Genomic DNA, 13,820 nt, shown 5'->3' with positions numbered 1-13,820 from the left:
TTGTTTTCTGCTTTTTAGAAAGCTCTCAGTTTCCAAGGTGTGGAGGCATTGTATATATTGACTGATGGAAAACCAGATACCAGTTGTAATCTGATTTTGAAAGAAATTGAAAGATTGAGAAAGCAACAAGATATTAAAATCCACACCATTTCTTTTAGCTGTGTAGACAGGTATGTGATACCTAGCAAGAACAAAAAAAAGACAATCCTTAAAGTGATTATTTATTGTCAGAAGGCCGAGTTCTCAGTGCATGCCACATGCTCAGTTCACTGAACAGGACTGAGCTAGGCAGGCATTCATACCAGTGGGAGTGGGGCAGGCTGTTCTGACACATGGTCGCTGTGTGGCCTGCATCTCCTACATCTACTTATGGGGCATATTGGACAATGGCAAGTAATAGAGGCTTAAAGCAGAGAGTAAGTTGTGGAGCACACACAAAATTTTCCTTCCTCTTATGGAATCTCCCTGCTTTTGGTTTTCTTACCCTTTGTGAAATATTACTGCCTTTCCTTGCCAACCAGCTCTCTGATTTTTTTGGTTTATCTTCTTATTCTGGTTTTGTTGGTACAATGAACCTCTTGTTAAAAAAAACAACCTGTCTAAGAGGTTATGATGACTAAGCAGTGTATATTCTTCCTTAGCTCTTCAAGTTTAGAAATGATACAGCAATTTAAAACCAAGTCCTCCAAATTGCTTGTTTTGATTTAATATTTTCTTGAGGAATTCTCAGAAATTATTTTTCTATTCTTGCTTTCAGATAAATAATTTTCATAAGTGACATTACTTTATTATTAACAGAGAGGCAAATGAATTTCTGAAGAAGCTTGCCTCCCAAACAGGAGGGCGCTACCACTGCAGCTTTGGAGACGTGGATGGACAATTAGCAGCACACCGAATGCTGACAGAAGGATTCGATGATGAGGATGTATGTAAAATGGTTTGGATCTTGTTGGATTTGGTTTTGTTTCATTCTGACTTAGTTCTTCATCTGTACTCAAACTGCATTGAAAAAAGAAAAATCACTAGAAGAATAAGACAGGAATCTTACAATACTTCATATTGAAATCAAAAGGAGAAATCCTAATTTCTGGCAGGTCTGACTGCGCTCTGCCTCAACCAGGTGACCAAAACTTCTAAAGAAGTGTGTAATGCAATGTATATTTTTGAAAGAGAAGCAGAAGCATCCTTTATCTGGACACTTTTTTTTTTATCCACATCATCTTCAATTACATTTGTCACTGTAAAATCCTCGTACAGTGTTTAGCACATTAATGTTATACAAGGAGATCTTAATGATTGCCACAGTAGAGAAGTTCGTTAATGAGCAGAATCTTATTTAATACAGAGTTGCTCTGCTCTTTGTAATCCCAAGGCCTCTGCAAACAGATTGGGGAAAGGAGATGTGGAGCTTTGGCAGTTCATAAAATGTGTAGAAACTGAAAATAGGAAGTAGATGCAGGTTAAAGTAGATTATTTTAATTCTGTTTTCAGGATCCAGTTTTCCCGTACTTCGAAGGAGATGATTTAAAGAAACTTACTGAGGAAGTAGCAAAAGCTAGAGGTTTTTTAAAGCAGGCAAAATCTTTCAGGTGAGTATCAAGAATCTTCCAGTAATTTTTATTTCATGAAGTAAAAAGGAAATCTGAATTCCAGTGTCTACTACTTGCAATAGAATTGCTGTTTCTTCCTTGTACTACCAATTGCAGGTTTTTTTGAGGCTTGGAAAATGGCATGCAAATGATTTCTCTGCTTTAGATGGACTTAATTTTAAAGTCTTAAAAAGCTACCGTCATACCATTGTGGTCCCTCCAACACTTGTATCAAAGGGAAATTACATTAGAAACAACATAGGTTGTTCTTCACCTTTTGAGTTCCATCATATGCCAAATCATTATATTTCTCTATGTATGGATTATGAAAAAATAAAATGTCCTTTATAGTACCTCCTCCTTTAGTCTGACTTCTTACCCTGAAATGTACATTATTTTTATTTTGCAAAATCAACATAGTCTCCTTCAATGCTACCTCACCCTGATTTCTCTAACCACCCCATCTCGCACTGTCTGCTGGAATTACATTGTCACATGGAATGATGTGAGATCTGTTCATCAGCAACCCATCTGCTTTTCAAGTTACCATCCATCTCCCTTTTTCTTTAAAGACCTCTAAAATGTCAACTGGCTTTTTTCCTGGGAGGATTACCTAAGCCTTCCTCTTCATTCCTCTTTCATGTTGTGATTTACCAAAGGATCTGACCTCTGATCTCATCTCTCAATCTAGGTCTTTTTCTGTTTTCCTAGTTAGTATGACTCTCTATCTTTTTCCTTTTCCCTTCAAGTCTTGGGCCTGCCAGATTCTGTCCTGTCTTCCCCTCTTTCCTTTCAGTTCTTTTCAATTACCTTATCTCTCTGCATGTTCAGGTTTTTTCTCCCTTAGTTTTCCTTTCCTTATCTTTAGCATCCTCACTTACCACAAAGTTTCTCTTTGCCTTTTCTGTTAACAGCTATTTAACAGGTAACGTAATGCCAAGCAGAGGTATCCCAGTGGACTCAAAACGTACTGAACCAGTTCCTGAGAGCAATACAACTGTTAGCACTGCGTGCCATCTGTATCTCAGCCAACTGAACTGGCTCACGAGGCACACTGTTTCCTGCTGTATCTAGTAGCATTCAGAGCTGGGTTTGGTACCTGCCTAGAACCAAAGGAGAGGACAGTAAAGTTGTGTTGATCCTTATGTCCTTTCATGGTTACGCTTCCTAACTGCCAGAAGCAGAAAGTGCCATTTTGCTAATAATAGCAGGCAGAAGTGCTTGTAAAAAGATTCAAAATGCATTATACCTCTGCAATAAAAAGATTTTCTGTGACACAAGTTCATGACTAAACAGACTTAAAAAGCTACTTTATATTTTCCTGAAAAGCTACTGTAATTGTGTGATTATTTTTTTTTTCTTTCAAACAGGCTATTACTAGAAAAATGGAACATAAACCCAAAAGACAGTTCTGTTTTTAAAAACAGTGCTCAGGTAAATAGTCACCATAAATCATATTTTATACATAGCTTAAAAATTTCATTAGAAGGATAACATATCATAAGCTGACTGTGAAGATTATTAATGGGAGTGACATTTTCAAAGCTGAAAATTTTGCAATAATTTTAGTGCTTGGCTGAGCTGGTTCCACAATATAACCTAATATACACAAAAATTAGTCCAAAGAGAACTACGTTGTTTGGGATTAAAGGAGCCAGGCACATGTGTTTTATGAATGGCTTTGTTTCTTCTAAGAGCAAATGGCTAAACACCTTGGAGGGTCAGTACCTGATGTAGTAGCTGTAATAAAAAATGCTACATGGGCTGCATGATCTATCATTCAGATGAATAATACTGATTGGGAAAAGATGCTATTAATACTAGGCAGACTCAGTAAATGCTGTATTATTTTTACAAGATAGTGGGAGAGATAGCTGGACAAACCAAACCTCTCACAGAGCCAACGTGCTACTTTTTAATTAGCAAATTAAAAAGAGAAATTCCTGGGTGTGAATGTAACAATACTTTCTTAGAGTTAAATGAGAAAAGCAAGAACTGGCAAGCATTTGTCAAAGAGCTATTTGAGGGGAAAAAAGGGAGACAACCACAGAGAGAGCTGCACTAGAGAGCTCCAAGTTGTTCATCAAGGATTGGGTGAGGCAGATTTATTTTCAGACTGTGTTTAAAATCCTTGTTTCTACAGCTGTAGTTTCTATTTTGGTTTACAAACATCGCCTGGTCATTAAAAGAGAAGAAAAAAATCCAGTCAGATCTGCTGCTTCACAGAAAATAAAATCTGGAGCATGTTCAAATATGGGCAGAATTCACAGTGTAAGGGGCCTGGCCACTATGAAGGGATGTTTGGAGTAGAAACAGGATAACTATCCTGCAGTAAGCAAGTTGTTACAGGCATGTAGAGACAGAGGCTGTTGTTTCACAACCATCTCTGTCTTTGATCCTTCCAAAATGAACTACTGACTAAAGCATATTGGAAGACATTCCTGTTAATGTACTTCAGAAAGTACAAAATGTTGTAGCATAGCTGAGCACATAAGTAAGGTAAATTCTAAGTTCCTCAGGTTACTTTATATAGTTTTTCCAGTATTCTTTTTCAGTTGTGTCTGTGAACTTACATGACTTATGTATTTTGATGTATTTAAAAAATGATTCGTATGTTTGACTTGTAGGATTAAAATTTAGGCCAACAAGGGATGTTGAAGATGTTTGGAGTGGTACCACTAGCCTGCCTCACTTCATTGCATACTTAAAGCTTCCAGCTGCAAGTATAAAGAGGGAAGGATGTACTGTTGTTTTTTTCTTCCTCTAAACTTCTGGCAGAGGAGAGCTCACAAATAATAACTGTTGCCACCTTACTGCATTTACAGGTGTTGCAGAACTCAAAGTAAATCAAGACTTGAACTCTCCAAAGTCTAAACATAAACAGAGGATAGTTTTTAATGTAATGAATATAAATTTTAGAGAATGTAATGGTTTTATAATGTAATAGTTGTACAAGAATCAGACCCCTATTTCTCCACAGGTTAGGAATAATTATTTCACCACATCACACTGATAATTGCTTCAATCAATTGATGGTATGTCAAAGGTGTATTTTTTTGGCAGTTGGTTTGAGACTTGTTTGCTGGTGCTCTCGTGACTAACAGATGTGACAGATGGCTGTGATACTAGAAAGAGAATTCTTTTCTTCAGTTTGAATAACAAATCCAAGAAATAACCCTAGTGCAGAAAACAAAGTTGGAATGACTTTGCTGAAAGAAATTTGCTAATAATTATTTTTACTCTTTCTGTGTTATGTTGGCAGTAGAGAAGGACCAGAGTGCATGATTCAGAAATCATCAGGCATGGACATAAGGAATATCTTGATACTGATTAACACCTGGTTATGTTTGTATAATCACACACTGCCAATCTTCAAAGCGATTCTATTAAGTTCTTGTGCACTTCCTTTCATAGAAAGATTAAAAATGTTTCCAGTGCCATTTAAGAAAATCCAGTATTGAGGCACATATTTTTCCAGTTTATGAAATACACATTTTTTTTAATGAGGAACTCAGTGGTGAAGTTCATTAGCATTTTGTAGCTGTTTACTTTTGTCTTCCAGAGGGCTAGAAATTCGTGGTTTTAGTATATGTAATTTTAATGAAAATTGATCCAGACTGCAAAATTCAGATACATGGTGTGAGTTTATTCAGGAGCCATTCTCTTCTCCTGAGTGCCAACTGATGGGAATGGCTCAATAATTTGATATGGGAGATGCCTCTTTTCTTTTCCTTCTTCTGTTTTATCTCCATAAAGAACTAAAACTTTTTCTTTCCATCACAGAAGTATCTTTTTACTGTTGTATGCTCTGTACCATCTTACTCCTGCCTTCCATGTTGGCACCAGCCTACTGTGGCAGACTGCAGTTAAAAAGGCACATTGTGCTAAGCATCATTTTCCACGATTCTTGATAGGAAATTTCAGTATATCTTCTATGTGTTAGTGTGTGTATCGCTGCTGAGATGCTTTGGTATAAAGTCTTAACTGTAAGTCAATAGGATTAATTGCATTTTTATTGGATGTATATAAGTAATAGATGCTGACTACTGATAAAAGGAGTGAATTTGTTGAAACAGTAAATCCAGGTAGAAGAGACAAGGTTTCTGTATTGCCAACAACAGATGCTTATTTATTCCTTGACAGATTTAAGAAATGTCTCAACGCTGGAGTGTATATTTTGATATTGTTACAGAGGTCCTTAGGAGGTAACCCTGAATGTGATCTCATAGACTCTGTATGAAATAAGAATTGAAACATGTCAGTGTGCTGTGTTAGATTGCAGTCTGGCAAACCTCTGATTTACAGCCTTTTTTTTTCTGTATGGTATTTGGTTTTTGTATTTTACTCATTGGAAACAACTCAGTTTATCCAAAGTCTCACAAACTGATCATAAATGGATCTGTGTAATCCTGAGTTCACTGCACTGTTCACTAACATTCTGAAATTACATATACTTAAAACATTGCTCATTTGTTTGCATTGGTTTAGTCTGGACATATGTTCATAACTCTTTATCTCTTGAAATGCTCCCAGGTTCAGACTGTAAACTTAAATATGTGCAGGAATTCAGGTATCTTCTTGCTGGTGCTGTGAGCTAAGAGTTTCTGTTCAAGAAAAATGCAACAGAAAAGGAAGGCACAGATATTTACATTAAAATTTGTGTAACCACAGAAGATTCTAAAAGAGTCAGATGTTGCAGTATGTAGCCACTGTATTCCATCCTCTTTGTTTTCTGGGGGTTTTCATCCAGCCTCTTTCCATACTTCTGAGATGTTGCAGGTTGATCAGCCCTGCTGCCTGCTTACTTAGAACAGCTCAATCCTTCAAAATACAGTTTCTGTCTCCCACCTATTGCCTACCTGGGTCAGCAGTGATGACCAAATTAATCGAGTACTCTGTTATTGACCTTTCTATGTTGATTTGTCACATTTATACCATTTGCTTTCCTGGTTTATGCTTTCTGGAATGCGATTTATTTTATTCAAAATATAATAAAAGAGGAGTTTTATAATTGACAAAGCTGCATATTTTTCTGCCATCTTCTTTGTAAGTCATGTATTTTCTGTGATTCACTAAATATTCTGATTTATATGCAGTGAATTAAAGTGAATTAAACCAGTTGCTACCTTGACGCTCTCAACCATACATCAGAAGTCTGCAGCAAGAATTGGTGATCTTTGTGTGAGTACAGATGTTCATATTAACTTGGTATGGACTGGCAATTCAGGAACTCTTTGTGTGTTTTTCAGCCATAGAGCCTCAGAGGAAAACAGGCCATACCTGACAGAGCTTTTGAACTAAAAGAAAACTTAACCTTTTTGTCTGCATATATATATATATATATTTCTTTTGTTTTTCAGTTTTTTTCTGTGACTTCTGTATCTAAGAAGCCAAGATGTCATCCCTGTTCTTTCAATGGAAACACTTTTATTTATGATTTATTTATGATTTATTTTGTACTGCTTTCCTTCAAACACTGTACAACCTGTCCCCTTTTTTAACACCTTAGAACACATAGGGGGCATGTTCATTATTGCTATTACAAGATGCTTGGGTTTTTTTCTGTAATTTCACCCTAACTTAGCAATGTGGGCGCTCAGATGCCATTTCATTTGGCCCATACATCAGTCCATCTCTGTAGCATGCAAAGCAACCACAAATGCAAACTAAATGAGAGGCTCACTTGAAAAGCACTTTCTGTGGCACGTTCCAAGGCTGTACTTTATAGTATTTATGCATGCTTTATTCCGTCCAAGAGGAAATGGTGAAATATGTAGAATCATGATACAAGTAAATACACAGACACAGGAAAAGGAGGAGACAGTGTGAGAATGCTCGTGTATGTTAATGAAGAACAGAGAGATTTTAAAGGAATCTGAGATCTCAGGGTTACAGCTAACTGACACTGAAACTAAAAAACCTTAATTTTTCAGACTTTAAGGGAAAGATGTTTGAAGTATTAGATGTGCTTGTTCCTAGCCGTACCATATCCAATGCTATTAAAAAGAAAAAGCCAAATGAGAGATTATGAAAAAAACAGAGCATAGTATTATATCTTTAATCAGTACATGTGTGACTGTATTCAGTTGTTATACAGAAAGTTATAATTGCATTGTTATACAGAAAAAATGTGTTTATGAAAGGCAAGTGATTGAAATGCACAGTGGTGAATGCTTGTATCTTTTTGTCTAACAAAAAATCAGAAGGAACTTGCTGCCCAAAGGTTCTTAATTTAATCCTAGCATACCATTGTTCTTTTGCTGTGTTAGGTACAGAAAATATGCCTTCTGTTAATAATGGGAATGAGAATCTGCATATTTCTCTTAGGCATGAAATCACAGAATGACCACAGGTAAGGTGGTAGCCTTTGTATCTTACTTTTCTAAGTTAGTAAGGACTGTGAAGAATGTTGTGCTATCCTACAGTAGTTAATGTGTCATTTGAATGATGCATACTTTCAGTATGCATCAACATCTGTTGCATCAATATTGTGTCTGTTTCAAGTGCTTTAGAAACAGTGCATACAAATGTTTTTTTTTTCCTCTTGAAAATGAGAGTTTTCCTGACAGTTTTAATAAGGGCTGAAAAACACCAAGTGCTTTGTCTCTATTTGCAGTACATAAAACTGAAGAGGAGTGGCCATACCTTTAAGTTACCTGAATCTTTCAGGCTTCCAGGTCTTCCAACTCTGCGTAAGGACTTTTTATTCTTTATTGTATAGAAAGAATTTAAGGTCAAATGGCATAGATTTTTAAGTGGTCAGTTAAAACTAAACTAGAACAGCAGTCAGTTTTAATATACTTTGTTTATACTACATTTTAAAATGTGAAGGAATCACTAAAGGAAGTGATGTGAAAGATGTTACCCAAGCAATAGTCTTGAAGAGTTATACCTTTTTCTTTGATTACCTCCCAGCCAACTGAAACAAATTATTGCTTCCAAAGCTTCTTGTAAGCCACAGTATCCAGGCTCTTTCTAAACTCAACTCCTTTCTAGCTCAGACAGGAGCACCTCTTCATTATAGTTTTACCTGTAAACAAAGGGCACTACAGCTCATAAAAAGAAGCACTTATCTCATATCTCAAGGCTTAGTATACCAAAGCAATGAGCAACTTCTAGAGATTCACTGCAGTCCTTTAATGTTGGTCTCTGAGTCCTTCCATGTTTTGGTCCCTGGTCGCTCTGTAAAGTCACAGAGGCTGTGTAGCTCCCTGGCCTGGGTAAACACCATTACTTCATGCTGATTTCACACTGGGAGAAGATTGAGACAGGTGTAATATCCTCGTACCCTGTTTCCCACAAAGAACTTGAGTCACATGAACTCAACCAAAGTCAGTGGTGGAGCATTTAAACCAGACAGCAATTTATAGTACCAGTGATAGCCACAAACACTCAGTTTCACAGGTCACTCCTGATGCAATCAGCCTTTACCTCACTATACATGCTTCTTCTGCCATCTATCCTCTTTGGTCATCACAGCTTTTGATCTGATTACAGTAAAAAGAAATAAGATGGAAAAGAACAGCAGTGTGGTTTTCTGACCACTCTTTTAACTGGCTAGACTTCTGAGGCTGTCTCATGGTGAGAAGGCAATGTGTTCCTTGTTCATCATTCTCATACATATTAGGACATGGGCAGAGAAGATCAGGTCTGCATCTGGTTTCAGCATAGTGCCCCATGCTCATCTTAAAATGTTGTTCTCTCTTGTTTCAGTCACATTATCTCCTTTTTCTCCCTTCTGTCTCTTTAGTTTTTTCAGAACACGACCTAAGGAAGATCACCACCCTTAACTTTTTTATAATTCTATCAAGTTCTCCTTTTTCTGGACAATCTCAATAACCATTTTATGTGAGCAACTCACCTGCCACTTCAGTCTTTCATGTCTCACTCCTGTTTTCTTGCCTTAGCTTGGACATTCTCAGCTCAGTGTAGCTTTAGGAGACAGCTGAGTCCCTTAAGCTTTTCTGCTGTTCTGCCCTTGGGCACTCCAGAACATGTAATCCTGCCTATGACTCAGGACAAACATCCGGCTGTCACGTTAACTCAGACTCATGTCTAGTTCTTCATGCTTAGGTTACATCTCTGCTAAAGGCTCCTTTCTGTATAGCAACTTCCACACAATTAAAAACCCTTATTCAGGTTCCTGTTATTTCACAGCCAGAGCCAGAGCTCTACTCCCTTCCTGTAGCCTGAAAATGTAGTCCTGCCTTGCTCATAGCTAACTGCTGTTTTCCTGTCCCATCACTCTCTTTATATCCTTTTGATGACTTCTCATCTTCAGTTACATTAAAAATAATCTATTGCTTCCACTTTTCTGATGTATCTTAATTGCTGATACATGCCATTCCATATGGTGAATGGACCATCGCCCAAATCATCACCTTAAAACTCCATTGTAAATCCTACAGTAAAGGCATAGACAAAGACCGCTGTCAACTGTGACAACCACTAGGCTTTCTCCTCTCTCTAGTATCTCTTCTTATATCATTAAAAAATAGGTTCACTGATGAGGGATGTATCTGTTCCTGAAGGAGTTGCTAGAACGTATGTCCTTTGTGATTTACCTTTTAAACTAAAAGAAGTAATGTGCAAATTGTATCTGTAATACAACCATTTTCAATCTGATAGCTGTGAGACTGTGTGTGAGGTTCATTTTCCTTTTTAAGCTTATGAATATTTTATTTCCTTTTTTTTTTTTTTTTTATGAATTGTCTTTTCTTGTGCCTCAAATGATGAACTGGAGACTGGAGTGGATATACAACTTTATAAGTTGACTTGTTTTGTGTAGTCAGAACTGTGATATGAAACAATCGTGGCCTTAGAGATGGCTCTGCAAAGGAAGACAATTTGGCAGTAGACTCAAAAACAAAAATGCCTGGGCCTCCAGATAGAATACAAAGACAACTCTTAGCTCAGTCTCTCTAGTCTGGCCTTCTATTTCTGAGATTCTTTTAAAGTGACCTATTGCATTATTTCCTCCTCCTTTTGATGACAGAAAAGCCATGGATGGGCTGAAAACTTGAGCATTATAAAGAAAGTAAACTCTATTATCCTTTTGACAATACCACATCCCTCTGTGGTCCAGCATTCAGCGCTGGTGCCCACATCACTCGGTGTAAATGTGTGTTCCTGTGTGTTCCTTTGTGTCCTGCCGTCATGCGGCATCTTGTCTCAGCCAGGCTCTGAATCTACTGAATCAGTGGTCCTATCATCATGCAATTTAAAATCAGCTTGTGTAAGTGTACTAGATTCCTCTGTGAAACAGTGCAATTACCTTTCAACACTGCTTTACAGACTGGATGTGAGTAATGTTTTGATAAACCATCATGATACTTCAGAAATGGGAACTGTCTCTGTAAACAAAGTAGCAAACTTTGTGACACCTTCCTGTTGTGTTCCTTCCTGTTGAATTTTCAGCAGTCATCTCCTAGAAGTACTGCCTGCTTGCTTATTTCTGTTGCCTGTATGAACTGCAGGTGGTCACAGGAGAAAAGGTAGAAACTGTGTATGAGCTGTCATTCCAGACCTGAATGAAGTACTAATGCAGCAGTATTTCTTGTTGTAACTTCAGCTTCTGTTTCTTTCAACAAGGCATAGCAGGACTTAGGGAATCAAGTATGACTACCTGTATTCTTAATTAAGAGTGAGGTACAAAATAGCATTTCTGGAAGCTCTTCTGAGATGGCTCCTTCTGGCCAAAGGGGAACCAAAAATCAAATTAAAGTACCCTTGTTGATTTTCACTGAGCAGCACTGACCAGATGCTGTGACCTGTGGAGTTGTTCTTTGGTAGTTCCAGAATTGATGGAATAACTCTGTCTTTCTCAGATAAAATGGTGAAACCTATCAATGCTGTGGCTAGCTCGACCAAGGGAATTTTGTATTCCTGAGGATTTTACTCTGATTTGGGTTTGTCTCTCATTTTGCAGTCTGAGAAGTGCAAATTTACTCGACAGGTTAGAAGATTCTAATGCAGACTACAAAGACTGAAATGCATGTATATTGTACTAAAACATGTTTGTCTAGGTGTCAGTCTGTGTGCTTGTCAACACATGACTCCATTAAATACCATTAAATTGTATTTAAATTACAAAGTCACCTACAAGATATTCTTAATATGCCAACATTTAAAATAGAAGTAATTTATATTCAGATTTGGGAGTGTTCCTTTAGCATCTTAACTACAGAAGCCTAGTTTTAGATACACCTATTTAAAATGCTGGTTTTGATTTCTCATTGTTTAATTTATAAAAGGTTTTGTGCTTTAAAAGTACTTTAAAATCTCAGAATCAGAGAACTTCTGTAATAATTAATCATTTAATTTATTATTAATTTTAAATGCTTTATTTAAGAGTAAATCTCCTTTTCCTCTTCTGTTGTGTACCAGGTAGTTTGCTGCCTATACTTCACTTGGAAATGGGAGAATAACTCTTGTGCCTAAAAAATTGGATTGGAGATGAAGGTAGAAAAATCAAGATGAAAGAGCTAAGTATCACAGCCAAACAATGTTTTTATTTCTTCTCTCTACCCAAATTTAGATTGAAAAGTGTAGGTAGAAGGGAAATGTACTTCATTTCAATCTGCTACTGGTTGAGAGGTATCCTACCAACATTTCATAATGATTGAATCATTAAGGTTTGAAAAGGCTGCTAAGATCATCCAGTCCAACTGTCAGTGCCCCCCCACCATGTCCACTAAACCACGTTCCTCAGCACCACATCTGTCTTCTTCTTGAACACCTCCAGGGACGGTGACTGCACCACTTCCCTGTGCAGCCTGTGCCAGTGCCTGACTGCTCTTTCTGAGATGCAGTTTTTCCTAATATCCAACCTAAACCTCCCCTGTGCAACTTAACATTATTTCTTGTCATATCTCTATTATCTCAGAGAAGAGGCCAACCCCACCTCGCCACAGCCTCCTTTCAGGGAGCTGTAGAGAACCTCTCCTGTGCCTCCTCTTTTGCAGACCAAACCATCCCAGTTCCCTCAGCCTCTCCCCCTGTGCTTTAGACTCTTCACAGCTCCATTGCCCTTCTCTGGATATGCTCCAGGGCTTCAGTGTCTTGTAGTAAGGGGCCCAAAACTGAATACAGTACTCAAGATGTGGCCTCACCTCCTGCATCTGCTGGCACTATTTCTGATACAAGCCAGGATGCCACTGGCTTTCTTGGCCACCTGGGCACACTGCTGGCTCATGTTCAGCCATCTGTCCACTAATAGCCTCAGATCCCTTTTCTCCCTGCAGCTTTACGCTCTGCCCCAAGCCTGTAGCATTGCCTGGGGTTATTGTGACCCAAGTGCAGGACCCAGGACTTGATCTTGTTAAAGCTCATAGAGTTGGCCTCAGATGAACTCTTCCTGCCAGCTTGGTGTCATCTGTGAATGTACCGAAGGTGCACTCAGTCCCCTCATCCAGATCATCAATAAAGAAGTTACACAGGACCACCCCAGTACTGACCCCTGGGGAATACCACTGGTGACTGGCTTCCACACAACTGTGAGAGATAAATTTGTTTTCAAGCATTAGTGTTAAGATTTTCATTCCAGTTTTTCTAAGAACCTTTTTCTCTGTACTTTTTGTAATCCCCAGGTGAGATGTTTTAGTAATCTAGTGCCATTTCTCTACAGAATGATGTAACAGTAGTATATTTGTGTTGTCTAGTGTCTTAGCAATGCTTTTACAAGGTAACAGTAAGATATTTAGAAGGATCTGATGTGGAGTTGTTTTTTTTTTTCCTGAAAAGGAATGTAAATTATGTACAAATTAAGCCCTGCCCTTTTTTGGCTCACAGCCCAGCCACCAACTACAAAGGAGCAGGAACAACAAAAGGACCTGAGCACACCTGAACATCTCTGTTTGCCTGAGCGCCTTGTGTTACTAATTGTTCAGCAAGACAAGTCTCTTGGTCTTACTTGGACAGGAAGCACGGGGAGAACGCTGACATCCAGGATTCTACCAAGGGTACTTACTATTTCTTTAGCTATTTTTAAAAACCTGAAATGTTTGAATCTAACTTTCTAGGGAGGAGTAATTTCTACATTTATACATTTGAAATGGCAGTAGAGGAGCTAAGAACTCATACCACACATGCTGCTTAAGATGTAACTATGCATAATATGCAGAATGCAGAAATAAACTTCTGTATAATCTTCAGAAACAAGGATGTAACTGATTCTGGAAATATTTTTTTATGCATTTGTATATATTGAAAATTTGTTAATTTCCAGTTCAC

At 37.8% G+C, this 13,820-nt stretch overlaps 1 protein-coding gene across 4 annotated transcripts in view; it reads left to right on the top strand.

Moving 5' to 3' along the window:
- Positions 1 to 13,663, top strand: part of VWA3A (von Willebrand factor A domain containing 3A) — a 36,558-nt gene extending 22,895 nt beyond the window's left edge. The window contains exons 25-32 of one of the 4 annotated variants that reach the window (XR_007379947.1): positions 19 to 170; positions 799 to 925; positions 1,492 to 1,589; positions 2,960 to 3,023; positions 4,217 to 6,770; positions 7,859 to 7,941; positions 8,206 to 8,281; positions 11,980 to 13,663. Coding sequence is in view for 1 of the 4 variants with exons in the window: in XM_048961150.1 (XP_048817107.1) it covers positions 19 to 170; positions 799 to 925; positions 1,492 to 1,589; positions 2,960 to 3,023; positions 4,217 to 4,222 (447 nt within the window). In the remaining 3 variants the exon portion in view is untranslated. Of the gene's footprint in view, positions 1 to 18; positions 171 to 798; positions 926 to 1,491; positions 1,590 to 2,959; positions 3,024 to 4,216; positions 6,857 to 7,858; positions 7,942 to 8,205; positions 8,282 to 11,975 lie in introns of those variants that run through there. The other 3 variants (XR_007379946.1, XR_007379945.1, XM_048961150.1) reach the window with 3 other exon arrangements.
- The last annotated feature ends 157 nt before the right edge of the window (positions 13,664 to 13,820 follow it).

The sequence above is a fragment of the Lagopus muta genome, chromosome 15, assembly GCF_023343835.1.
Source record: "Lagopus muta isolate bLagMut1 chromosome 15, bLagMut1 primary, whole genome shotgun sequence".
Lineage (NCBI taxonomy): Eukaryota > Metazoa > Chordata > Aves > Galliformes > Phasianidae > Lagopus > Lagopus muta.
The sequence above is the reverse complement of the archived record's forward strand: the minus strand, read 5'-3'. Positions and strand labels throughout refer to the sequence as shown.